The sequence below is a fragment of the Camelina sativa genome, chromosome 4, assembly GCF_030686135.1.
Source record: "Camelina sativa cultivar CO46 ecotype springtype chromosome 4, ASM3068613v1".
Lineage (NCBI taxonomy): Eukaryota > Viridiplantae > Streptophyta > Magnoliopsida > Brassicales > Brassicaceae > Camelina > Camelina sativa.
Genome location: NC_141883.1, coordinates 29,899,675 through 29,925,353, shown reverse-complemented (window position 1 = coordinate 29,925,353; position 25,679 = coordinate 29,899,675). Strand labels below are relative to the sequence as shown.

At 33.5% G+C, this 25,679-nt stretch overlaps 6 protein-coding genes and 2 long non-coding RNA genes across 8 annotated transcripts; 3 read left to right on the top strand and 5 right to left on the bottom strand.

Annotated features, from left to right (window-relative positions):
• Nucleotides 1–43: 43 nt before the first annotated feature.
• On the bottom strand, nt 44–2,783 carry LOC104782639 (uncharacterized). Its single transcript, XM_010507631.3, has 11 exons — nt 2,135–2,783; nt 1,972–2,059; nt 1,788–1,879; nt 1,570–1,688; nt 1,346–1,461; nt 1,123–1,250; nt 950–1,036; nt 727–787; nt 590–630; nt 387–507; nt 44–299 (listed from the first exon to the last, which is right to left on the bottom strand). Exons 1-11 carry the CDS (start codon nt 2,515–2,517, stop codon nt 240–242), a joined length of 1,296 nt encoding a protein of 431 aa, XP_010505933.1. The 5' UTR covers nt 2,518–2,783; the 3' UTR covers nt 44–239.
• Nucleotides 2,784–2,826: 43 nt separating this feature from the next.
• Nucleotides 2,827–3,878, bottom strand: LOC104784340 (uncharacterized). Its single transcript, XR_015596203.1, has 2 exons — nt 3,483–3,878; nt 2,827–3,346 (listed from the first exon to the last, which is right to left on the bottom strand). It is a non-coding gene; the product is annotated as an uncharacterized LOC104784340 (long non-coding RNA).
• Nucleotides 3,879–10,180: 6,302 nt separating this feature from the next.
• LOC147946335 (uncharacterized) lies at nt 10,181–10,925 on the bottom strand. The gene is made up of 2 exons (XR_015596202.1): nt 10,751–10,925; nt 10,181–10,543 (listed from the first exon to the last, which is right to left on the bottom strand). It is a non-coding gene; the product is annotated as an uncharacterized LOC147946335 (long non-coding RNA).
• A 1,213-nt stretch (nt 10,926–12,138) lies between these two features.
• On the top strand, nt 12,139–14,698 carry LOC104782636 (peroxidase 25). The gene is made up of 4 exons (XM_010507626.3): nt 12,139–13,353; nt 13,455–13,634; nt 13,734–13,896; nt 14,232–14,698. Exons 1-4 carry the CDS (start codon nt 13,048–13,050, stop codon nt 14,651–14,653), a joined length of 1,071 nt encoding a protein of 356 aa, XP_010505928.2. The 5' UTR covers nt 12,139–13,047; the 3' UTR covers nt 14,654–14,698.
• Nucleotides 14,699–15,516: 818 nt separating this feature from the next.
• LOC104782635 (embryo-specific protein ATS3A) lies at nt 15,517–17,179 on the top strand. The gene is made up of 3 exons (XM_010507625.2): nt 15,517–15,924; nt 16,054–16,161; nt 16,660–17,179. Exons 1-3 carry the CDS (start codon nt 15,793–15,795, stop codon nt 16,960–16,962), a joined length of 543 nt encoding a protein of 180 aa, XP_010505927.1. The 5' UTR covers nt 15,517–15,792; the 3' UTR covers nt 16,963–17,179.
• Nucleotides 17,180–18,006: 827 nt separating this feature from the next.
• Nucleotides 18,007–19,422, top strand: LOC104784339 (F-box/kelch-repeat protein At3g23880-like). Its single transcript, XM_087511774.1, has 2 exons — nt 18,007–18,301; nt 18,343–19,422. The coding sequence occupies exons 1-2, from the start codon at nt 18,152–18,154 to the stop codon at nt 19,339–19,341; spliced, it is 1,149 nt and encodes a 382-aa protein (XP_087367900.1). The 5' UTR covers nt 18,007–18,151; the 3' UTR covers nt 19,342–19,422.
• A 193-nt stretch (nt 19,423–19,615) lies between these two features.
• Nucleotides 19,616–22,859, bottom strand: LOC104782633 (DNA-(apurinic or apyrimidinic site) endonuclease, chloroplastic). The gene is made up of 12 exons (XM_010507624.3): nt 22,586–22,859; nt 22,238–22,427; nt 22,045–22,139; nt 21,847–21,926; nt 21,390–21,626; nt 20,974–21,296; nt 20,760–20,870; nt 20,523–20,666; nt 20,389–20,436; nt 20,231–20,311; nt 19,980–20,139; nt 19,616–19,902 (listed from the first exon to the last, which is right to left on the bottom strand). The coding sequence occupies exons 1-12, from the start codon at nt 22,639–22,641 to the stop codon at nt 19,781–19,783; spliced, it is 1,647 nt and encodes a 548-aa protein (XP_010505926.3). The 5' UTR covers nt 22,642–22,859; the 3' UTR covers nt 19,616–19,780.
• Nucleotides 22,843–25,595, bottom strand: LOC104782632 (glycosyltransferase-like At2g41451). Its single transcript, XM_010507623.3, has 10 exons — nt 25,210–25,595; nt 24,934–25,083; nt 24,795–24,847; nt 24,431–24,539; nt 24,191–24,325; nt 24,051–24,095; nt 23,753–23,940; nt 23,515–23,656; nt 23,293–23,427; nt 22,843–23,199 (listed from the first exon to the last, which is right to left on the bottom strand). Exons 1-10 carry the CDS (start codon nt 25,561–25,563, stop codon nt 22,984–22,986), a joined length of 1,527 nt encoding a protein of 508 aa, XP_010505925.3. The 5' UTR covers nt 25,564–25,595; the 3' UTR covers nt 22,843–22,983.
• Nucleotides 25,596–25,679: the final 84 nt, after the last annotated feature.

Below are 25,679 nucleotides of genomic sequence, written 5' to 3'. Positions count from 1 at the left end.
TGGGAATTACAATCGGCAGCTAAGATGATGATGATACATTGTCTTTGAGAATCTTGACATTTCATTTAACGAAAGCAAAAGAGTCAACTTTGTTTACATGAGTTACTTCAAAGTTCAAACCATCTTAACAAAAAGATTAAGTTGCTATATTAAGATTGTACAAGAAACTAAACTAAATGTTTCTCTATTTGTGGCTTGTCTGAAGAACAGAGCAACTAAAGATTCTTCAGGTTGCAGATTTACTTGTACCAACCAGCAAGAAAGTGTCTAAGTATGAAACAGAAGGCACACGCTAAAGCCTGCAGTAGAAACAAACATATGGCAATTATTATTTCATTACATATTAACAGTGGTGATATACATATATAACTGAGACTGAGACCTACCTGGAAGACGAGAAGATGGATGCAAAGTGACTTTTCTGATTTAGGACCAAACAACCTCAAGTAAACATTGACGAGTGTCCCATCTTTTGTGCCGGTCAGTAAACCAGTCGCAGTATCATACCTAGATATTTTCAAAAGACGAGATGAGTGATGTGTCTGTTCTTTAATCAGTCTACAAAAAGAAAGAACACAAAGATGGTTACCTCGGGAGACGATGGCGCGGACATTTCACAATCCCAGCAAGCTGCAGAGTTATTATTAGTATATATTATGTTAGATGGTTGAAACATGAGTTGACGCGATTTAAGTATGCCACAGAGGAGTAAAAGTAGATATAAACCTGAGGAAGCGACAATAGAAAGTTCAGAACTTGAGGAAGAAAGAAGATGAGGAGGGTTTCACTGCAACAGAAGAGAAAGATGGCATGGGAATCAGTTGCATGGTCATGCACTAGCTGGATATATGATGCAAATATGATGGATCTGAGACTTAGTAGTTTTCATGTAATAGTGAAGTGCATGTGCCTCAGAGTCTCAGTCAGAGAAGTCGGTTTGGAAGTATACCTGAAGTGACCAAGAATGCCAACAACTGCCATAGTCATTCCAGCAAATACTGTGTAAGTGTCTCCAACAAAAACTGAAGAAGGATACCTAACAGCAGAAGATTGCAGAGAATAGTCAGAAAAAAGCATCACTTCCACCAAAATAAAAGCACGTTTAGCTGTGAGCGATTTTACCAATTGTACGCAAGCATTGCCAATGACGTGGCCATCAGCGGCTGAGTAAGAAATATCGAGAAGGCATGAGCTTGGTGATACTCGGGATCAGTAGATGATCCGATTTGCATAACATTGTGTATCAGGATCTACCAAAAAAACTGGGATGAATCATATCTTAACCCAAAAAAGGAACAAGGGAGAGAAGAATTCAGAGACATTCTATATTGACAATAGGACTTACAGCAGCAGCAATAACAACAGTCTGACCGATTTCAAGGCCATTCAGACCAGCGTGTATGTTAATAGAGTTTGTACAAAACACGGCAAGTAACCCCATGTATAACTTATATATCCGTCCTGGCACATTAAAACATCTATTGAGCTAATCATAATCATTTTACCAACTCCAAAAATATAACTATAGAAGTCAACCATGTATGAAATGAGTGTTAACTTGATCATTACCTAGATCAAGCACTTCCAAGCCAATAAAAGCAACTAGAGGTTTGGGTATAACAATAGTCGTATGTCCAGCATAAGCCATGAGCAGTGGAAGGGTAGCAAAAGTTGGCAGGACAAGTTTCCTATTGTTTGTAATTGACAAGAAAGAGAACCATGTGAACCAAAAACGACAAGCATGTGAATTTCATCAAAAGAAAATTGATAGAGGAATTTGAACTAACACTCTCCAAGGCACATCAAGGACGTCATCTACAAATCCAAGCAAGATCATGAAGCATATAGAAGCTAGTGCTGCATTATACTCCACAAGCCACTACACAGAGCCATCAAAACACTGATGATGAGAATCACACTACAGCCACAAAGATCAACAAAACAAGACCCATCAAGCTTGCACACACTTACATTTGAATCTTCAGTAAAATTGAAATACTGAAATATGATCGCCACGATCAAGAAGACAACTCCCACAACAATACCCAATGATTCAGGCCTGTGATGACATTGCAGTTTTCAAAGCTGATCAAAAGAACTAATGAGAGGTAGATTAAAAAAGCAAAAGACTCACACTTTAATATCTCCTTGAGGAGTGCCTCTTTTGTTAATATCAAAACCAAACATGTTACGCCTAAGAACGTATCTGGCAGCAACAGGAATCATCTTGAGTGTGACGAAGAACCCAACCAAGCTAAGCCCCGCGTTAATCAGAATCGAGCGTTTGAGCTCAACTTCAACCTTGTAGTGAAAACAGAGAAGGTAGAGATATAGCGAACAGAGAAGAGTAGCGATCACAAAGATCACTCCCAGTTTCGGCGGCGCGAGACGGAACTCCTCACCGGAAGCAGCAACGGTCTTTCGGGTCATCTTCTGCTCCAGTGGCGCTGATTTGGGTTCCGCCGGATCCGATTTGTTGGACACTGACATCGTGGAAGCTCTCTTACGAGCTGCCATGGCGGATTCGTTGCCCTCGTTTCGTCTCCCTCGGTCGCCTGAGAAAAGGTCGGATTCTTCAGAGCAATTCCAGTTATGCGTCACAACGACCAATACTGATTCGCCACGTGTGTACAATACGACACCGTGTCATGTTAAATAAAACCTTAAAAACTTTAGGATTAGGATTAGCGCATTAACAAACCTATGTTGTGTTGTGCCATAATAATAACTTAGGTGACATAACATATGCCATTGAGAATTTTGTTTAGAATTATTTTTGTAGCAACACATCAGCGTGAATGCGTGATATATAATATAAGATAATTATTGGCAAATTCAGAATTTATATTTAGTTAAAAGATAATCTAATAAATAATATAGTTATTATCATAAAAATTCAACAAACTTTTATGTAATTACATGAAATTGCCAAAGAAAATTATTTATTGTGAAGATGTTTTGATCGATTATAAGATGAGAAGATCTATATGCTCGATCAGCTGTTAGAACTTTGAGATGAAATTCTTGAAGAAAAAGAAGTAGAAGAAGAAGAAGTAGGAGACGCTGAAACTTGATCACTACTTTCTTGGCTTCCGTCATCGACACTCGGAGATGAAACTCTTGAAGAAGAAGAAGCAGGAGACGTTGAAACTCTTGAAGAAGAAGAAGTAGGAGACGTTGAAATTCTTGAAGAAGAAGAAGTAGGAGACGTTGAAACTTGATCACTACTAACACTCGGAGATGAAATTCTTGAAGAAGATGTATCACTCTCAGAAGAGCTGCTGCTAGACTTATCACTATCTTTGGATATTCCACAATGACACATGTTTCCCATTGTTTAAGGTCCCTTACGAACGAACACAACAAAATAGTGTTAGAATTGCTAAATTATATATTAGTTTTTTTGTTCGTAAAGGATTAATTAGTTATAAGAATGCAACAACCACTTGTAGTCAATAATCTAAGTTTTTGCTAGCGTGTACCTCAAATCTACGTACGTAAGAGTTATATATAACCTTCGCAAATCTAGAGTAAAAACACAAGTATATGAGTTATGTTCGATTAGATTTTTATGATTACACAATTCTTCTTTTATAGTGAGAGGAAAATATCTCAATATTCAATACAATATCATTTAATTAGTAGCTAACTACAGTTTTCATGATCTAGTCGACCTTCCTTTTAATTGAAACTTGGATGCATAGGATTATGAATTATGTTTTGCCCAAAAAAAAAGAGATTATGATTTATGTCATAAAGTTGTATGATTACTAATTAATCAGAGTCTAAAACAGTTTATATATTCTACTAGATGTTGACATTTGCTTGTACTTAAGACATAATTTGAAAAGAGGAGATACTATTGATTTTTTTTTTTGATCTTTATGAGAAATAATGGAAAAACAACTCATGTATACAAAATAAAATTAAACTTAGTTATATATTAATAGAGAAGGACTGTCACAAAAAGTTAATATGTCACGCTCACATAGCTTTGTGTTTTTTTTTAATAAATACCCTTACATCTTATTATCATTTACATAAATATGTCATTGACAAATATAAGACAATGTTTTTTTTATTAGTTTTAAAAAATCAATGATTGTATCAACAATTAAAATCCAGAAATGTGTTTAATAATCAATTTCATAACATATTTAATTATTAGAAATTACATTTCACAAACAATACAAAAATTATTCATTTATTTACCACTTTTATAATTTTTTCTCATTGCATTTTTTAAACTTATGATTAGTTTAAATTAAACCAATTAGTCTAAAAAATATTGTTTTATCTATTTGATGGTATAGTGATGTAGATAATAATATGATCCATAAAATAAGTGAATTTGATTTTTAGAAACACAAAAAGATATCAAAACTTTCTACACCAACTTAAATTCTTTCCAAGTTCAAATATTTCATGGGTGAAACTTATTTTACAAAAAATAAACGCAAATTTGAATAAATGAAAATAAACTTTACTTACATATTTTGTTTTACACAAAGTATCTTAAATCTCAAATAGTAATTTTACTATAATATTTTATTTAAATCGATTTATCCCGCACATAGTGCGGGTTGACACCTAGCTTAGTTTTATTTTGTTAAACTTAATTATATTTAAGTCTGCATGACTTTATTTTGTAAAGAAAGTGTATAAAATCATGAATCAATAACAGAATAATTGAATTCATTAACAATCATACATTCTTTTGTTTTAATTGAATAACAAAAAAAACTTTTAATGACTTTATAAAAGACTAAATCCAATAACCCAAATTTGTTAAGATTTTAAATGACTTTTTACAAATCACAAACTAATAAGTTATTAGAGCGGGCATGGGCACTGGTACGTCACCCGCCGCCTGTGGCGGACCATCACGGTCAGTCCGTTTGGGCGCGGGCATACCCGTTTGACATCTCTACTAATAACACTAAACTTTAACAGAGTTTAACAAAATATTGTTATAATACCAGCAATGTTAAGAACAAAGGATTTAAGGAATTGTTCTCTTATATTATTTTCTATTGTAGAGGATATAACATATATATAGGGATACAATATTAGGGTATAGGGTTTACACTAATGGACCGATAATGAGAATTCATACAACAATATAATCATCCATAACACTCCCCCTTGGATGACCATTATAAAAATATAGTCCCAAATGCGCATATGAGATGTTGTCTTATTAAAAACCTTACCAGAAAAACCCATTGGAAAAACCATGGTTAAGGGAAAAAGAGTGCAGAGCACTTTTACTCCCCCTCATGAGTACATCACTTGAAATCTTCGAAATGACCAAAACAATATGATGAAGTAGCTTCTTGAAAGTAGTGGTTGGAAACGCCATGATAAATGGTTCGCCAAATCTTCACTTGAACGAATCTGTAGTAAACGTGTATCACCATTCTTCTATTGGTCATGGGTCTCGCAAGTGACTCATCTTTATCATTATCTTTGTTTCTTATAATCTCATCAATGTATGTCAAAGACTTTGAAGATGATAGTCTTTCACCATTGGAATCATAGTATTCCTTTTCATGTGTTTATCTTTCGCGTGTTCTTTTGTTGTCTCGTTAAAAACCTTTCAAGGAAAAACTCATTGGGATAAAAACCATGATAAGGAAAAAAGAGTACAACCACGCTTATGATCATATATCTCCCCCTGAAAACATCATCTTCAGGTTATGTACTATGATCATATAAATCAACTTTCTCAACTGTTATAAACAGCGCTTTCAGGTACAAACTCATATGATGATCATATATTCTACTGGGTCATTGAACTTCAAGTCATTTGAACCCCTTTCATATAGAAGATCTATTTGAACTTTAAGCCCAAATCTTCTTTTACATACAATCTTCCAAACAATCATCTTATACATAAGAGTTATTCATAATCTCCTTATAAAACTTTCTCTTTCAACTCTTCTTCTTAGTATGGTACTACAAGACCATTTTTCTATGAATGATGATGTAAACTGTAAGCATGCTGAGATAACATTTCTTTCATCAAATGCCAAATCTGTAACCTCAAAAATTTTTATGAAATATATTATCTTATACAATCTGATTTTTCCATCTTTCAGGAGTAATATTTCATCACTGATTATTTCTCCATATATTCCTTGGTATGTGAAATCTCTACTGGAGATTAGATAACATTTTCATCATCAACATATTTGCACTTGTTCTTGTACCTTTCTTTTAACAAGAACCACTAGTAAGTGCTGAAGAGACAAGAGACACACATAATTTTTGGTTTAACGAGGTTCAGCAAAGGCCTACGTCCTTAAACTTTCTTGAAAATACTTCTTGAACACAATCACAATGAGTGTTCAATCTCGGATTTACACAACCCTACGATATTCACTTAGCTTGTTCCCGATTTATTTTTCAACCAATTATGAGATCCCTAAGATCAACAACAACACACATGATTCTCTCATAGAGATAAACTGTCATCATTTTCTCTCCAAAGGTGTCAAAAGCATTAAGACATTTTTCTTGCTTTTACAATATTCTTGAGAACTATAAAGTATTGCTTCTAGCAATATAATTAGCAAGATAATTACTTTAAGGGATATATCTCTTATAGTTTGAAAACCTTCTAAATAGACTAAATCAAGTTTTGCCTTATTTTCAAAGGCATAAGAGATCTACATAGTTGCTTCCACCATATGAGAGTGCATCTCTCATAATAAATATCAAGTATTTATGAGAATCATTGTACTACTGCATGTACTTTATTTCTCACAAAGATCACCTATCCCACTCATTTTACACTTTCAAGTGTAAGGACTACAAGTCCAAATATTATATCTTTAAGAGACTTGAACTATTTCATAGTTACCTCTTTCAGTGATTAACCAATCATTCTTTGTGTACACTTTTCAAGAAATCTTTTCTCAATTAACCGCGGTTTATGATCCTCGATTTTTATTCATAACATCATCAACTGCAACATTGCATGCAAACATATTTACGACGTCGATTTGCCTTTTTGGTTCCTTTTCTTTCGAGACATGACTCAACTTGTTGAGATTTCCTTTCATTATGATTCTCAGGTACTTGAATCTCTTTCTTACTCATGTTTACATCTCTTCTAGAGATTTTTCATAACTCTTTGCTTCCTCGGTGCCATATTAATTCATGCTCATTTTCTTTTCCGAGGATGCTTATATTTGGAACCATAAGTCTATCACACTTCATGCCATTTTTAGACTTACTAGCAGTTGATCTTATCCTTCTAGGACATTAATTGGAGCACAGCAGGTAGATGTGATTTTTTTTCACTCTCAAGGTCAGAAAATGGCTTTTGTATGATTTTAGCATCTTTGTAAACTTTGCCAATAAATTATCTTTTGAAATTATTGTGCACATTTCTCAGTATGAGGATCTAGATAATTTCTTTCAATATATATCTTTACCAACTGTTTATTTTCTCCCCCTCATGTTGGAAAGACTAACTCACTGAAACAACAGTCTCTGCATCTCAAGATATTCAATCATCAAGAGAGATTTATATCCAACATATTTCCAACATTCTTTCAAATTCCATCTTAATCACTTTGGTGGAGCAACCAACATGTATAACAAATTTAGATGGAAGATATATGGTTTCTGACCCAAACCAATTGTAATGAGGGAGTACTCATGATTATTCGTTGGCATGATGCGAATTACTTGACATATAGAGTCATTTATGTCAATTACTTGGCATGGTTTCACCACCATTGTCAATTAACCAAAGACTCTCGCAACCTCCATGTTGCAAGTTAATAACAAACATATATAGTGGATGATCAGTCCAAAATATCGCTTTGTATAGCAGAAAATTGACATTATCCAAATTCATAGAATCAGTGAAAACCATATAATTGGCTTGCTTTGTAAAGCAGCACACATAATAAATCACAAAGAAAACTCTTTAGGTTCTCTAATGAATCTTTTCAAAAATTTCTGATTATTCTTTCGCATCACTACTGAACCGGAATGGCTTAACCGGTCATGCCAAACAGTGAGATTTTCACAAAGCATTTTATCTTCTAGATAATGCATGTAACTCTAAAACATTTTTATTGCCTTGGGTAATACTTATGATTTCAAAGTATTTTCTTCACATATTGTCTCAACATGATTACTTTTCAAATTCTCAAGATTTGCTTTTTCATATGAGTGATTAAACTCATTTTGGGTGTGAACATAATCTTATATTTGTTCCATCACCTCTGTAGGTGGGATTCATGAATTCTCCCCCTCGAGATGATGACACTTCATGTCTATCAATCTCGATTTGAATTCCACTTTGTAATCAATAACATTCTCAAATTGGGTAATGTATTATATCTTAGACCCTTTTAACTTTGAAACTAATTGGGAGATTATAACACATAATTATCAAATTATGTTCCCATAGGCAATAGTATATATACTCTTCAAGAGCTTTCAATACTTTGTTTAATACTTCTTATTATTGTAGTAGAATAGTGGAAATTGTCTCATACTAACTTTTTTCATCATCATCATATATAGATGAGATAAGTACCTCATGTACTTATTATTCACTTATAGTGGAGATACTAGTCGACTTAACCACGACCTTATATATATATCATACCCACATTTATAACCACTTTTATAGCAACTTTCTTATCATTGATGTGTTATTTTCCTTTTTCTTTGCATAAAGTCATATTTAGTTCAATGAATAGACCAAGCCAATAGGATGTGATTTACATCAACATCTCATAATTTTACAGTCACAAAAAATGAGATTATAATATTTTTAAAAAATATTTTTCACTATATTGTGTCTTACATGACAACAATATTTTGTGACAAATAAATTATGTATTTTCTAATATCTTTCCATCAAAGATATCATTTTCAATTATATAATCTTGGTAAAAATTGGAATCAAGTTGATTTTTATTCTTTTATAGAATTTTAATCATTTACTTTCTTTAGATTATTCTAAAGAACCATTGAATTTTTATGGTCATATTCTTGGTCTTAAACCTCTTCATAGAATTGATGTCAAGAAAACATGATCAATAATCATTATTTAGTAATTTGTTACTAAATTTTCATTTTAGTCACCAAAAAAGGTTGGAGATATGATTTAAAATAATTCATCATGATATTTCATCATGATATTATATCTAATTTTAATCAAATTTAAATTTGTGATTAAACAAATAAATTAATTCACAAACTTTATAAACAATCATATAAATGAGTGTTAAATAAGTATTAAGCATCATTTATATATATATATATATATATATATCTCTTCTTAAAACATAAAATAGTGTATATATATATATATCTTCTTTTTTTCACTAAAGATTTTATTATAAAATCTAAAGAGCTTTCCCAAAGAATATAATTATTTTATAATAAATAATAATAAATTATATATACATATATATATATTGTGAAAAATTCATGATAATCCAAAATTTTGTATAAAATTTAAACCAATTTTGGCACATCAACAATTAAAATTTTAATAATAGCCAATTATATCTTAATTTCTTTATAAAAGTATGAAAGAACACTTATCTTATAATCCGAGAGGTCATCGTAAAAGATCCAAAGAAGATGTTTAGCTAAGATTAGAGCGTGCTGATAACGATTTGAATTTTTTTGCTGGCCGATGGAATTTTTTTTTTTTTAGATAAATAGCTAAGATTAGAGCGTGCTGATAACGATTAGGGTGTAGGGAATTGTTCTCTTGTATTATTCCTCTGTTCTATATGATACAATATTAAAGTGTAGGGTTTACACTAATGAGCCGATAATGGGCATCCATACAACAATATAATCATTCATAACACGCAAATTATACATAACATTTGCGGTCTTTAAAACTCTATTAAAATCTCAAATCAATAACTCCCGCTATATTACTTACAAAACTACTAATGACCAATAATGATTCGCCACATGTGTAATACGACACCGTGTCATGTTAAATAAAACCTTAAAAACTTTTAAGATTAGGATTAGCGCATTTACAAACCTATGTTGTGTTGTGTCATAATAACTTAGGTGACATATAACTAACATAATGCCATTGAGAATTTTGTTTAGAATTATTTTTGTAGCAACACTGCACGTCAGCGTGATATATAATATAAGATAATTATTGACAAATTCAGAATTCATATTTAAAAGATTATCTAATAAATAATATAGTTATTATCATAAAAATTTCAACAAACATTTATTTAATTACATGAAATTGACAAAAAAAATTATTTATTTCGAAGATGTTTTGATCGATTTATAAGATGAAAAAATTTATCTGCTCGATCGGGTTTTAAGCACCGGAACTTTGAGATGAAACTCTTGAAGAAGAAGAAGTAGGAGACACTGATGAAACTTGATCACTACTTTCTTGGCTTCCGTCATCAACACTCGGAGATGAAATTTTTGAAGAAGATGTATCACTCCCAGAAGAGCTGCTGCTAGACGTATCTTTGGATATCCCACGATGACATAAGTTCCCCATTATTTAAGGTCCCTTACGAACGAACATAACAAAATAATGTTAGAATTGCTAAATTATGTATTAGCTTTTTTTTTGTTGTAATGTATTTCCAAATTAATCAAATAGTACTTCTTCGCCTTAAGGATTAATTAGTTATAAGAATGCAACAACCACTTGTAGTCCAAAATCTAAGTTTTGGCTAATGTACCTCGAATCTACGTAAGAGTTATATATTATTACCTTCGCAAATCTAGAGTAAAAACACAAGTATATGAGTTAGTTCGATTAGATTTTTATGATTACACAATTCTTCTTTTATAGTGAGAGGAAAATATATTTTTGTCAAAAAAACAAAGTGAGAGGAAAATATCTCAATATTCAATACAATATCATTTAATTAGTAGCTAACTACAGTTTTCATGATCTAGACGACCTTTCTTTTAATTGAAACTTGGAAGCATAGGATTATGAATTATGAATTATGAATTATGATTTGCCCAAAAAAAGAGATTATGATTTATGTCATAAAGTTGTATGATTACTAATTAATCATAGTCTAAAACAGTTTATATATTTCTACTAGATGTTGACATTTGTTTGTACTTAAGACATAATTTGTAAAGAGGAGATACTATTGATTTTTTTTTTTGTTATCTTTATCAGAAATAATGGAAAAACAACTCATGTATACAAAATAAAACTAAACTTAGTTAAAATCATGATTTTATCTCCTATATATTAATACTTAATAGATAAGCACTCTCATAAAAACTGATGTGTTGCGCTCACATAGTTTTTGTACTTTTTTTTAATAAATATCCTTACATCTCATTATCATTTACATCAATATTACATCTCATTAATATGTCATTGACAAATATAAGACAATGTTTTTTTCTATTAGTTTTTAAAAATCAAAGATTTTATCAACAATTAAAATCCAGAAATGTATTTAATTATCAATTTCATAACATATTTAATTATTCTAAGTAAATTACATTTCACAAACAATAAAAAATTAATCATTTATTTACCACTTTTATACATTTTCTCATTGCATTTTTTAAACTTAGGATTAGTTTAAATTAAACCAGTTAGTCTAAAAAATATTATTTTATCTATTTAATGGTATAGTGATGTAGATAATAATGTGATCCATAAAATATGTGAATTTGATTTTTAGAAACACAAAAAGATATCAAAACTTTTTACACCAACTTAAATTATTTTCCAAGTTCACATATTTCGCGGGTGAAACTTATTTTACAAAAATAAACTTTACTTACATATTTTTTTTACGCAAAGAATTTTAAATCTCAAATAATTGTTTTACTATAATATTTTATTTAAATCTATTTATTTACAAAATAATTGAATTCATTAACAATCCTAGATTTTTTTGTTTTCATTGAATAACAAAAAAAAAATTAATGACTTTATACAAGTCTGAATCCAATAACCCAAATTTGTTAAGATTTTAAATGACTTTATACAAATCACAAATTAATAACACTAAACTTTAACAGAGTTTAACAAAATATTATTCTAATAACAATAGATTATACGTAACATTTGCAGTCTTTAAAACTCTATTCAAATCTCAAATCAATAACTCCACTAAATTACTTACAGAACTACTAAATATATTTAACGGAAATTAGCACCATAAAATGAATTTCCGTAATATAAATAATAAAACACTTGGAAAAAGTCTATCAATACTATATAGCATGCATGCTATTATCATCATGAAGGTTGTGTAATAATTGTACTAAACAAGAGGAACTACAAGAGAGGCTGATGTGAACGGAGGGAAATAGTGACGGCTTATATCTCAATTGAGCTGTGAACACGTTTGCTTATTTCATGGATTGCTAAAGTTTGAGGTGAGATCAAAAGACGCTTTAGTAAAGCAAACGAATCATAACTATTTTTGAAAGGACGTATTTTGTTGTTCTTTAAACTGTTTTTTTCTTCTTCAGAAATTAATTGTGCAAATGGATGACTTAAATTAATAGGTTGAATAGGTTGAATGATTATTCATCCAATTTTTTTCCATTTGAGATGCATTAGTTGGAAAACTTATTCAACCCATTCAACCAAAAAAGCTGTAATTATGAACAAATTATAAAGGAAATTTGTTCAACTTTTTCATCTACTATTTAGTGGATGAATGCTATTCAGCCAATTTTATTCAACTCATATTTTTTCAACTTGTTCATCCTAATACAACCATTTCCACCCTAAGTTTTTTTTTCTTTTGATAAGATAAAAAAAATTCATGTTTAAAACAAATTTCGAAAGGGCGTTAGCACTAGCTAGTTAGCACGAAACTCGTAAATTGCGCATGTGTTTTTTTCCGAATAAAATTATATCAAAACTGTATTATAAATCCACACCCATTAATCCATCATAGTGGCAACCAAGTGTATATACCAATATAAATCAATTATAAAAAAAAACTATTCCCGTAAATAATAGGAAAGTGAAGTAGGCACTATGTGTCCCCACACGGTTCCATTGAGACAAAAAGGCATATGTATGTGTGTGAGAGTGGATATAATTATAAGTTGGGTCTTGAACATCATTGCATGCTAATTAATCAAACAGAAAAAGAAAGAGTAAGAAAAATGGGAGTCAAGTATTGTTATGTAATGATAATAGTGTTAGTGTTGGTGTTGGGAAACGAAGTGAGAAGCCAATCGTTAAAAAATGGTTACTATTCAACTTCATGTCCGAAAGCTGAGTCGATAGTAAGATCCACTGTTCAGTCTCACTTTGATTCTGATCCCACAATTTCCCCTGGCTTGCTTAGGCTTCATTTCCATGACTGTTTTGTTCAGGTTTCAATTCCTTTCTTTCTCATTTAATCTTGACTTCCCTTGTATCAATTATATGCAAGTTAATTGATTGTTGACTTTAAACATGACATATTATATATTAGGGTTGTGATGGCTCGGTGTTGATCAAAGGGAAATCTGCAGAGCAAGCTGCTCTAGCAAATCTCGGTCTAAGAGGGCTGGAAGTAATCGATGATGCAAAAGCCCAGCTCGAGTCTGTGTGTCCAGGAGTAGTTTCATGTGCAGATATACTTGCACTTGCAGCTCGTGACTCTGTTGACTTGGTATGCAAGTTTACTAAACCTAGTTAGGGCACTTAATTTCTATGGTAATTTTTCCAATTACTAATATCACCTGAGTTCCATATATGTATGGGAAACAAGAGTGATGGACCAAGCTGGCGAGTACCAACGGGTCGTAAAGACGGGAGAATCTCGTTGGCATCGGAAGCATCGAATCTACCTTCTCCATTTGACTCTGTTGCTATTCAAAAGCAAAAGTTTCTAGATAAAGGATTGGATACTCATGATCTCGTTACTCTACTCGGTATGTCTATCTATTCATCTATCTGTCTATCAATCTACATTTATCTTTTTTGATATTTAAAGCTAGCTTAAAAAAATAATTATTTTTTAATTTCTTGTTAAGTTGGGTTTTTTTTTTCATATTAAAACTCTATATATACATACGTTCAGAGGAAATATAAGTAGAGTTTGAGACATCCTTGCGATTAGGCCATCTTAAAGAGTAATTAATCACACTTAGTTGTGCATATTGAACATGCCATGATTTGTTTCTTCTCTGATCCATTATATTCACCTTTTCCCTTCCAAGTAGTTAGCATATCTCAATAAATATATATCTAACCTATACGAGGACAGGTGCACATACAATAGGACAAACCGACTGTCTCTTCTTCCGTTACCGTCTATACAACTTCACTGTGACCGGAAACTCCGACCCAACCATAAGCCCATCGTTTCTTACACAGCTCAAGACTCTTTGTCCTCCCAATGGAGACGGTTCAAAACGTGTTGCTCTTGATATCGGCAGCCCCTCAAAATTCGATGAAAGTTTCTACAAGAACTTACGCGACGGCAACGCTATTCTAGAGTCAGACCAACGGCTTTGGTCGGACGCGGAGACAAACGCCGTGGTGAAGAAGTACGCAAGTCGTCTTAGAGGTTTGTTAGGGTTTAGGTTTGATTATGAGTTTGGTAAAGCTATGATTAAGATGAGTTCCATTGATGTAAAGACAGACGTGGATGGTGAGGTCAGGAAAGTTTGTTCCAAGGTGAACTAGTTTGAATATTAAAAACACAGTATACTAATAAATAATGATTCTCTATGCTTCAGAATTTTAATTATTGAATGTTTCGTAATGTCTTTTGATCTTTTTTTTTTTAGTGTGTTGTTTGTCTTGAAAAAGTGTAAAATATTGCATTTGTTTGAATGGTAAAATATATATGTACTATACTTTAATTTGACAAACAAAAAATATATAGATATCTATTACACATTACATACACATTAGAAAAAACTTCTTGTGTCCATAGAAATCTTTATCAATAGCCACGTTGCTCTTAGTCAGCTCAGCTCGTAGTTCTGTAATAGGCGTCCCTTTGGGATATAAACTCAATACCATACGAATCTTGTCAACAACTTCTTTCGGAATAGGACGAAGATTAACAGAACTCGAATTAGTACAGGACTCGGATATTTCTTCAATTTTCACACTAGACGACTGCTCAGTGGTGATAGCAATAGCAAAAGGGTCAAGAAGAGGAATCCTATAGTGACCATACCAAGAGTTATAAGGACCATCAGGAGGCTGATTGAAATACTTACCACTCTCCTTTACACATTATATACAGTACTATTTTTAACACTTTTTCCTTCAAATTAATTAGTGAAATGATAATAATAAAGGTTAATGTTCTTTAATTTTGGTCAACAAGTCAATCAAAAAAATTCCCTTTTTTCCAAGATACATTGACTTTTTAAAAAATAATAATAATAATCTAGTCAAAAAAGTTCATTGGTTATAGATAATTTTACAAGATCATGTTCCATTTTTACCAGTATAATCTTGTTTTGCTATATTCCTTTCTATCAATTACTACTGTTTTCCTTTTATAATGATTTTGAGTAAAAAAGCGCAAAAGTAGGCATAAAAGACAAGTAAATTCGAATGACGAAAAGACAGTTAAATTCTAGTTGGCAAAAAAGAAGATAACCAATGATATTGTGACAAGCATACAAAGCATATCAACTTCGTTCTCCCATTTATTAATATGAGCGTGATCCTCGTGTCGGTCTTAGATAACAATACTCTAGTTTTTGTTCCAATCCACTAACTAAAGATCTGACCATTTTGTTCCATCCGAGATTTTTTCAACTCACACACATACAAAAAAAAAAAAAAAAAAAAAAAAAAGAGAGATGGTCAGATTAGCGATTTCTTTGTTTCTTGTTGTTGTTTTATGCTCTTTTGCGTCTCCTTCCTCTGCGAGATCATTCATCACCACAAAACCTCGTCCGATTGATTCGTTTCTCCCTAAACCAAAGCTAGAGGTAGATACCATTTTTTCGATATTTAATCATTGCAAGATTTGTGTGATCCATGAACTGCTGAAACAACTCTGATTTGATTCATTTTTTTGTTCTTTTTAATAAATATTTTGCGATCGAATAATTTTTCAGAATGCGGGTGTGTGTTCGTACACGGTGATCATCAAAACAAGCTGTTCATCGGTGTCTTACACTAGAGACAAGATCAGTATTGCTTTTGGTGATGTCTACCGCAACGAGGTCAGTTTTTGTTCTGTTTTTTTTTTTTTAAAAACTTCGTTACTCTGTTTATATTCATTTATTGGATTGCTTCAATAACAAATTAATCCGTAATCAATCAAATTCGATATTTGAAGATTGAAATGTTTTTTTCTGGAGTTTTTTACACGACAACCTGTTTTTAGAATAGCTTTGTATTTTTGGTTTTTGCCAGCTGATAACATCTGGATTTTGAGATCCAAGAAACATGGCTTAGGTTTGACCAATCTCATCTTTCCTAATTTCGATAAATTAATACTTCGATATAATTATAAATAAATAGTTCTACAAAATTAATAAAATATAATATTTCAAACATTTATAAAAATCATATCTTAGTATTGACTTGTAGTTACGATGATGCATACAGCATATTCAAGAGGTTTTAACATGTTAAATTCTCTTGTTTATTTGATTACAATTGGCGAGAAGGATTAATATTTTGGTTTAAAAAATAAAAAAAAAACTTTGTTGGATCAGGTGTATGTGAAGAGACTAGACGATCCACACTCGAGGACTTTTGAAAAGTGTTCGTCAGACACATACAAGATATCGGGACCGTGTATGCGCGACGTCTGTTATATCTACCTCCTCAGGCAAGGATCCGACGGCTGGAAACCAGAGAACGTTAAAATCTACGGCTCATCCATCAGATCTGTCACTTTCTACTACAACCTTTTCTTGCCTAACTCTGTTTGGTACGGCTTTAACGTCTGCAATGGCATTAGCAACACCAAGTCTTCTTCTCAGCCCATCATCACTTCCTCCGTCGCAGCTATGTAAGATTTGATCAAAACATAAAAGCAATGACTTGTGATGAGTATCTGTGAATTCCCATTTTTATGCATGGCATAACACACATGGAGAGAAGTACAATTGTGTTGATCTTGAGTGTATTTGTTAGAAAACATGTATGTTGATGCTTTTATTTGATCTCTATAGCCTAAATTTTTTTAAAAGAAATATAAATAAAAATATCAAGCAAAAAAAAATAGAAAAAGGATATTGCAATCTCCTATATAATAAAACTGGGAGTACACAATTTTTTCTGTTGACTATATAAAATTTTTATAAGTTGGTTACAATATACACTAGTTTATAGATTAAATATAGGTTGGTTACAAAAAAAAAGTTATAGATTAATTGGTCAATATACACTTAAGAATATCCCAAAGAATCTTACGAAAGAGAATATTCCAATGATTTATACAATTTCCAAAATAAAATCTTTAGTATTCCATGTATTGTTACAAAATATATATTGTTATGATAAAAAGAAATAAAATATTGGCAATTTATCACACTTAATTGTGATTGTCAGGATCTTATTTTGCAGTTAAAAATAAAATCTTACTTAAGCACGAGTCATATTAAAACACTTTCACCAAACATGTTCAAAAATTAAAATAAAAACAAACAACAAATATAATCATATCTCATACATAAAACTACAAAATTAACAATATAAAACTTACAAAAGAGATGTTTTTTTAAAGCTATCATATTTAGCATATGATTTTATTGCATAATGTTTTATCTAAAAAAAACTTTTAAAAACAATCATATAACTTATATTTTATTCTAAAATTATAATATAAATAAAAGAAATTTCGACATGTGTTAGAGCACGGTACTAATCTAGTTTAGTTTATTATAAATTGATCGAGAATGACAAAAAAAGTAACATATGCTTAATACAAACGATCCATATCTATCTAGAATTGGGAATTTGGGATAAACGTAAACCCTATACAGCTGAATATTCTCATCCCATCCTTATAAACATAGATGGACTTAACCAAGGGTTTGGTCATATAAGCAGCGAAGCAGAGAAATCATCAGTGATTAGAATCAGCTCTCTCCGTGGTGTTTTAAAAGGCGTGTTATAGAAGGATCTCTAGTTTTGAAAGTGCCTACTGATCTGTTTTGTCTCTATATCTCTATCGTTTGTTTTACTGTTTAGGTCTTGAGGATGACGGAACTTGCTTTTGACATAGTCGTTGAGATACTTGCTAGGGTTCCGGTTAAGGACTTGCTAAGGTTTAGATGTGTCTGCAAAAGCTGGCGTTCGTTGTTCCGAGAAGAGAGGTTCATCATAAAGCACAAAAATCATGCCCCAAGTACGATATTTTTTTAACAAAAAAAAAAAAAAAAAAAAGTACGATATTTCTATTGGTGGTTTGTTGGCCACGGGAAACACCGCGCATATGCACTTATGAAGGTCGCAAGCTAAAGACGGTATTACAAGAGCCTGAACTGTACAATGATCGAGAGAAAAGTTTGCTTTTCATATATAGAGTCATCGGTCATTGCGATGGACTCTTTTGCCTGCTGCTTCAAGACAATTCTTTAGCTGTTTGGAACCCTGTTTTGAGAGAATTAAGAAAAGTAGGAAGAATCAAGCATCAGCAGAGTATGATTGGTTTTGGTTACGACCACTCAACTCACGATCACAAAATCGTTCTGATACCGCTCACTATCTCCTTAGCACAAGTGTTGACACTTAAGTCCAGTGTGTCTAAGATGATTGATTTCCCATGGAGGAAATCTATTGGCTTGAGCCGTGTGAACCCTGAGGGAATCCTGGTGGGTGAAAATATCTTCTGGTCGTTCCATCCTCGTGAATCTGCTACCGTTGATAACGGCGAAAATATCTTCTGGTCGTTCCATACACATGAATCTACTACCATTGAAAACGGCGAAAATATCTTGTCCTTTAGTCTAGTGTCAGAGACATTCAACTACTGCTCTGGTCCTGGTGGAAATTTTTTTCATTTAAAGGTGTTGAAAGGAAGTCTATGTGCAGTGGAGAACTGCTACGGTGGTGATATGGTTGTTTGGTGTGCGGAGCATGAGAAGGAAGACAATGGTCGAATCAAATCTTGGAGCACGATCTTGAGGCTGACGGCATCCGATGTGGAGAGGTCAACGCGTTTGCATGCTGGTTCGTTTTGGCTAGGAGCTGTGATAAACCAGGCGGGACTGTTGCTTGTAAAGGTGAGGACACGTAAAAGTGAAATAAAACTATGCGAATACAACTTGGAGGAGAAAACTATGAGAACGGTTGAAACTAGTTTGCGCACAAGTTTAGATTACCTTGAAAACATGGAGGAGTATGTTGCAACGCTTGTTCCTACTAGACCACATCTACTAAGCATTTAGCTTTTCTGTTTCTGACTTGTACTCAAAACCAAACTTTTCTCTCGATCATTGTAGTGCTCTGTATCAAACTCCCTTGTTCTTCTTGACCTCTACTAAGTATTTTAGTTTTTATGTTTTTATAAAATGTGATTTCGTCACATAACATCGTTTTTTACTTGAAGCAGTGAACACAAAATGCATAAGCAAACCATTAAGTGAACACAAAATGCATAAGCAAACCATTAAGTGAACACAAAATGCAGTGAGGGCAATGAAAGTAAACCATACCAACAAATTCGACAAAACTCTGATTGTTTGGGGTTTGTTTACTGATATTTAAATTATTCATGATTCACATAACCATAGTTCTCTGTCAAACAAAACATGTGATTCTCTCCCTAAAGGCCATTACAACTTTAGCCCCAAAAAAAAAACTAGGAGTGGTGCAGCTCTAGATAGATCAGAGCTTGAGAGTTAGGCCTATGGGGCAATGATCACTCCCATTAATATCAGGGAGGATGTAAGAATCATGGACATTTGCTGCGATCGAATCCGACACCAAGAAGTAGTCCAGTCTCCATCCTGATTTCACACCATTTCACCAGTTTAACAACCACAAATATTATATCTGAATATGTATATCAAACAAACTTAAATACCTTTGTTTGTTTTACGGCCACCATGGCGATAACCCCAATACGTGTAACCAACTACTCCAGGATGTTGCTTTCTAAAGGTATCTACCAAGCCCTTGTCTAAGAAGTTTGCACCAAAGGATTGCCTTTCTTCTATTGTAAAACCAGCACTTCTTATGTTCCCCTTAATAAAAGATTTGGTGGAAAAGCATGAAAAACGAGATATATTGGTCTTCCACGAAACAAGAGAGAAAAGAAGAATCCAAGTTAGTTACCGCGGGATTGAAGATGTCTATTTCCTCATGAGCACAATTTAGATCACCCGTCAAGATCACAGGCTTAGACTTCTCCAGCTCCTGTAAATGCAAAAGGTTCATTAAGCTTGTGTAACACATACAAAAAAATAAAGAAATTCCACTAGAAAGTATCATACTTTGATGTAATTGCTGAGGGTTCGATCCCATTCTTCGATCCTGTATGACTTGAAAACCCACAGGATCCATTCGTTAAAATTAAAAGAAAACGAATAATCTGTCAACCATAGAAACCAGTAAATATGAGGAGTACCAGTCTTTTTAAGCCATCTCCGGAATTAGGGACATAAGTATTAATTAAGTAGAAGGAGTCAAATTCAGCAGTCACAATGCGTCCTTCCATGTCATGATCTGATCCAGATAGATCGGTACCATATCTAACTGAGAGTGGTTTTATCTGTCAAAAGACCAAACTGATTAAAACACAATGTAACTTAACATATCAGATCAAATGGGCATTAACTAACATATAAGCACATTCTTCTGTTACCCGTGAGATTATTGCAGTTCCAGAGTAACCAAGTTTTGAGATGCTACAGGACCAAAAACTATGATCATAGCCATCAATAAGAGTTTTCTTAATATCCTCAACATCCTTCATCTGTCATAACATTGATCGATATCTTCAGTACAAGATATATCGAACTTGGTTATGTTTGAAAATATAGAGCAGAAACAACTTAAGAAGGGCCTAAAATTATGACCTGGAGTTTAGTCTCCTGCAAGCACAAGACATCAAAGTTTTCTCTTTGGGCAAGCTGCAGAGCAGAGAAGCTCTCTAATTTCAACAATGCTCTCAATCCATTAACATTCCAAGTCATAACCTTCACATGCTTGGTTCCCTCTGGTAGAGAGGGAGGGCTCATTGTCTTTGGGTTATAAGCTTTCCAGTCCTTCTGAGGCTTCTTATGAGCAAGTACAGTCCACGGTTCACTCTGACTCGGGGATGATATAATTTCTTCGGTTTTCAGAACTTCACTAGAGAGAGTTGATGAGGCTTCTTCTTTTGACTGAAATTGCTGCTTACCTAGGAAGATTAGCACACGCAATGGTTTATAATACTCTACGTAGATGCCCGTATTTATTACATAGAATGTGTTTAGTTTAACACACGACAAACCTGTTTTCGTCAATGATTGGCGTTCTTTGGAGATGGCTTTCGAAGAAACTTTAGCTTTCAAAATTTTCTCAGTAGACTGTTTTACTCTCTTCTCTCCGTTTTCAATGCCATAAGCTTCAGAGTTAATGCGGTCATCTTCAGCAGGCTCTTCCCTGTTTCTGATCTTTCTTTTGATCGTGACACTTGCTGAACGAGTAGAAGTAGTAGTTTCCTTTTGTTCTGAACCAGAAATTTCTCCTGAAATTGATAAACTATCAAGGACTTGGTTTTTTACTACGAGAGAAAATGTAGAATAATCAGAAGCTATATAGCAGTTTTGAGGAGCAATCAGTTTATCATTCTAATTTTTAATGGAACGAGCGTACACGACCACTAGAATGCAAACAAGTATGTGCCATTTTTGCTATTCCACGCGTGAAACAGAAACGTGTGTATTCTTGATGTTGCAGTAACATACCCGGTAAATTGCTGTCCATGTGAAGTCGTAACGTTGAGATAAGTTCTTGTTTGCGCCCTTTCACAGGTAGGCCAAGTTTCCTATATTCGAAAACCATTGTAACACAAACACACAAACATTTCACATCAAAGAACAAGAATTTGCATGTCCACAGCAACAATATGAAAAAAAAAAAAAAGCAGTATATAAAAAACTTGCCTCAATGTGGCTCTAAGTTCTTGAACTGTCATCGCCTCAATTTCCTTTTTATCACCTTGAAGAGTTCCCATATCATCTCTATCACTATCACTTCCCTAGGCATCAAAAACCAACAAGAAAAACAAAAAAGAAAATAATACTTATTAAAAAATTCCAAATTATCTAATACTGAATCCCCAAACTTAGCACCAACCATCTGATCAGTAACTGCTGCAACTATCTTGAGGTCCTTTCTGTTGCTGTTGTTGTTGTTGATAGAAAAAGGTATAGATTTAACCGCAGTAGCATTTGACATAAGCCTCTTGTTGAAACTTACTGTTCCTACTCTAACACCAACGATAGAAGAACCAACTCTTAAACTCCTAAGAGGCACCACCAGAAACCTAGAATCACCATCAATCACGAAATTTTCACACAGCAAATAATTCAGAAGATAAACAACAACCCAGAAAGAAAAAAAAAACGAAATTTGAAACAAGAGGTGATAATTCAGCATACAACAAGTCGAAACATTAATTAACAGATTTAGACAGAACCGTACTTGGCGAAATTGACGACGGAGCTCTGGAAACCTAACTGAAGAAGAACCTTGTTCATCGAATTAAGGGCACACAACCCAACCGAGAGAGAGAGAGAGAGAGGAAGGGGAAAGAAAAGAACCGCCAAAGAAATAGCGTCTTTTCACAAACGCGATTCCCCAATTTCACTCGCGCGCGCGTACATCCACGCGTCCACTCTCTTTGTTAACTCTTTGGTCACTCACTACTAACATCATGACTCAGACACAGAAGAGAAAAAAAAAAAAAAAAACAAACTTTATACATAGAATGTATATATATATATATATGTATAAATGACCAATGTGATCCACAAATTCTGCTCTAATGTATCTTTTGTATTAATCCTACATCAACTTTGTAAACAACATCTTCAAGAAAGTCAAAATTGAACATTTTTGATGGTTTCCAAGCTTGGAGATGATTGCGGTGGTATGGCTGAGGCTGCTTGAGAGTCACCACCATCAAGATCAAACTCCAACAGTCTTCTAGTATTTGCTTGAGGTGATTTCTTAGTAATGCCTGAGGTTGAAGAGTTGTGAGCTGAAGTAACCACTGAGCTGAATACACCGGCTTCTTTTAGCTCTTGGATTATAACCTGTAAAAAGATGGAAAAGCTTTTTTTTTGGGATCAAAGGAACTTAAGAGGGTCATGTAATGTTTTGGATTTTGTATTGTGTAACTAACTGACCATTGGTGTATAAATACGAGTCAGAATCCCCTTCCTAAGAAGTTTTAGGATCATATTCTCGTCAGTCCATACAACTCTTTCTCTGTACCATTGGAGCATTTCCTCTGAAGTTGAAGTTGAAGCAATGATGAATGCCTGCAGATAGAAAAAGGAGAAATAGAAATATGTGAAGAACAAGGACTACACACAATCAACTAAAAATATATCAAATCCCAAGCTCACAGCTCTGTCAAACTCTAGCATGAAACATCTCTTGACATCTTCTTTTGTTGGTTTGCAGCCACATCGATCACGTCTTGAAGTAAGATCTGAAAATTTTGAGTAAGTGTAATGCAAAATCGAAGCTTCTTCTAGTTCCATGACGCTGTCACACAACAAAATATGGGATCAATGTCAGATTACTAAAGCAAGAGAAGGGATGTCTATGTTTAAGCCAAGTGAGGAGAGGACAAGAACATACTTTGGGTTCTTCTTGTAGTTGTTCCATCGATGAGCACCATTGGGACGAAGATGATCTTGAATCCGAGCAGCAGATTTCCCATTTGCATACGTTAGAAAATAGTTTGGATTGCCACGAGTTGCCTTTTTATAATTTCCGTAGTAAACATCTCTAGGAAGATGTTTAAAATTCTTCTTGAACATTGATACCTACAAGTTAAACCACAAAAAAAAAACACTTTGGGATATGTTAAAGATAATAGTCATAGGAACATACATCTCAAGATATATAGGAAGCTCGATATGATAATGTTGTGTACCTCAGTGAAAGGTTCCTTGATATCATCTCGCTCAACACTGCTCTCCTGAAACAAGAACATTTGCGAGTTATCCAAATTAATCAAACCGAAGAAATATAAAAAACTTCAATTCTTATGTCTTGAAAGACTCTTTAACTCACGTAATTTGCAAAGAGAACTTCATCCACCTCTGCAGGGACATCTCGGAGCAAATTTCTCAAGGAATATTCACGGGTTCCAGAAGGATGTACAAGCTCATCAGTGTCAAGATGCAGTATCCACTCCATACCAGCATCCTAATGTACCAAGCAAAAGGAGAGAGAATGTGAAAAAGTTGGCTATTCTATCATTTTTTTCTAGTGACTGACTGACTGAGTGAAGAAGTCAAACGTAACAAGTACCCTTGCCATAGTGATGCCCATTTCCATATTCAAGTTTTGTTTCACGAATAATTCGTAATTACACGGTTTGTAGAAAAACTTGGCCAACCAAGTCTCATTCCAAATCCGGCTGTAAAACCAACAAAAATGTGATGGAACTTCAAATGAATGATATGAAATAACACCTCTACCTACAACAACCATTTCACTTTTGATATATCAAGATGCAAAGAAGCGAAACACGAGCAAACCAATCAATCACCAATATGTCTAGGCTCTGTATATATAACCCAAGGTGGTTCCTTAAAATTATCCATTTTCTTTACCTAGATAAGATAGCTCTACATCCATAACTTAAGGACAAAACAAGACACAAGAATAATACCTTTTAGCTTGCTCTTCTTCTAATTCTCTTGTCCTATATATAACATGTACACCCTGAAAACAAATAATAATGTCACTGGGAATTAGAAGGAAAACATAAAAGACAAAATCAGGATTCATGAACAGATATAAGCTCTCACAGGTATGGTCTCCAAAACTCGAGACACATTTGGGGAAGCAGCAGTGCCTTCAACGAAGAGATAAAAGTTTGAAACTCCAATGACCTTGTGATAAAATATCCATGGCAGTGTCTGCTCTAATCCAGCAGAAGTACTCGTCGTTATACATATCTACACAACCACCCAATAAAAATCCGATTTTTTTCATCATCAAATGAATCAAGTCTTAGCATTTCAAAATAAATCAAGTCTAAGCATTTATCAAAACCCATCAAGTTTGGATTGAAGAGGTCTAACCTTAGGTTTAAGATCTGGCTTGTGAGGAAGCTTCCAATCTCGGAGATAAGGAAACGACTGTGTACGGCTCTGACCCAGAAGAGAAACGCAGCTCGAATCAGAGGGAAAGGTTCGTTCCTCGAAGACGGTGACCATACCTGGGAATTTGTAGTTATCTTCAAACCACTGCGTAACTGAATCGTTGATTCCACCTCGCCATTGAAGGAGGAAGGCGAAGCAGGCCAAGGAAAGAGGTAGAAAGGTGATGAGTAAGAATAGCCGTGAGGAAGACGATGGTGGTTTTGAGGAGTAGAGATCCGCCATGTGATGTGAAGGATGCAGCAGGGGTTGTGATTTTGAGAGAGACGACGACATTATTCTGAACCTGAACCTGAACCTGAACCTGAAAGGAGGAGTTTTGAATTGAAAGGAGCCGTTTTTATCTTATCAGTTGGGCCATTCTTGTAATTTCTTCAATCTTCGGGATTATT

Excerpts from the sequence above, each read along its gene's own strand:
- LOC104784339 (XM_087511774.1), top strand. The coding sequence starts at position 18,152 with ATGACGGAACTTGCTTTTGACATAGTCGTTGAGATACTTGCTAGGGTT. Across the intron at positions 18,302-18,342 it reads ACAAAAATCATGCCCCAAGT|ATATTTCTATTGGTGGTTTG; the intron begins ACGATATTTTTT and ends AAAAAAAGTACG.
- LOC104782636 (XM_010507626.3), top strand. The coding sequence starts at position 13,048 with ATGTATGTGTGTGAGAGTGGATATAATTATAAGTTGGGTCTTGAACAT. Across the intron at positions 13,354-13,454 it reads TCCATGACTGTTTTGTTCAG|GGTTGTGATGGCTCGGTGTT; the intron begins GTTTCAATTCCT and ends ATTATATATTAG. Across the intron at positions 13,635-13,733 it reads CTCGTGACTCTGTTGACTTG|AGTGATGGACCAAGCTGGCG; the intron begins GTATGCAAGTTT and ends ATGGGAAACAAG.
- LOC104782635 (XM_010507625.2), top strand. The coding sequence starts at position 15,793 with ATGGTCAGATTAGCGATTTCTTTGTTTCTTGTTGTTGTTTTATGCTCT. Across the intron at positions 15,925-16,053 it reads TCCCTAAACCAAAGCTAGAG|AATGCGGGTGTGTGTTCGTA; the intron begins GTAGATACCATT and ends ATAATTTTTCAG. Across the intron at positions 16,162-16,659 it reads GTGATGTCTACCGCAACGAG|GTGTATGTGAAGAGACTAGA; the intron begins GTCAGTTTTTGT and ends TTGTTGGATCAG.
- LOC104782633 (XM_010507624.3), bottom strand. The coding sequence starts at position 22,641 with ATGAACAAGGTTCTTCTTCAGTTAGGTTTCCAGAGCTCCGTCGTCAAT. Across the intron at positions 20,871-20,973 it reads TGCAGGAGACTAAACTCCAG|ATGAAGGATGTTGAGGATAT; the intron begins GTCATAATTTTA and ends ATGTTATGACAG. Across the intron at positions 20,437-20,522 it reads GAGATGGCTTAAAAAGACTG|TCATACAGGATCGAAGAATG; the intron begins GTACTCCTCATA and ends TGGGTTTTCAAG.
- LOC104782632 (XM_010507623.3), bottom strand. The coding sequence starts at position 25,563 with ATGTCGTCGTCTCTCTCAAAATCACAACCCCTGCTGCATCCTTCACAT. Across the intron at positions 24,848-24,933 it reads GAGTTTTGGAGACCATACCT|GGTGTACATGTTATATATAG; the intron begins GTGAGAGCTTAT and ends ATTTGTTTTCAG. Across the intron at positions 23,428-23,514 it reads TGCTAGAGTTTGACAGAGCT|GCATTCATCATTGCTTCAAC; the intron begins GTGAGCTTGGGA and ends TTCTATCTGCAG.
- LOC104782639 (XM_010507631.3), bottom strand. The coding sequence starts at position 2,517 with ATGGCAGCTCGTAAGAGAGCTTCCACGATGTCAGTGTCCAACAAATCG. Across the intron at positions 631-726 it reads TTCTATTGTCGCTTCCTCAG|CTTGCTGGGATTGTGAAATG; the intron begins GTTTATATCTAC and ends ATAACTCTGCAG. Across the intron at positions 300-386 it reads TCCATCTTCTCGTCTTCCAG|GCTTTAGCGTGTGCCTTCTG; the intron begins GTAGGTCTCAGT and ends TTTCTACTGCAG.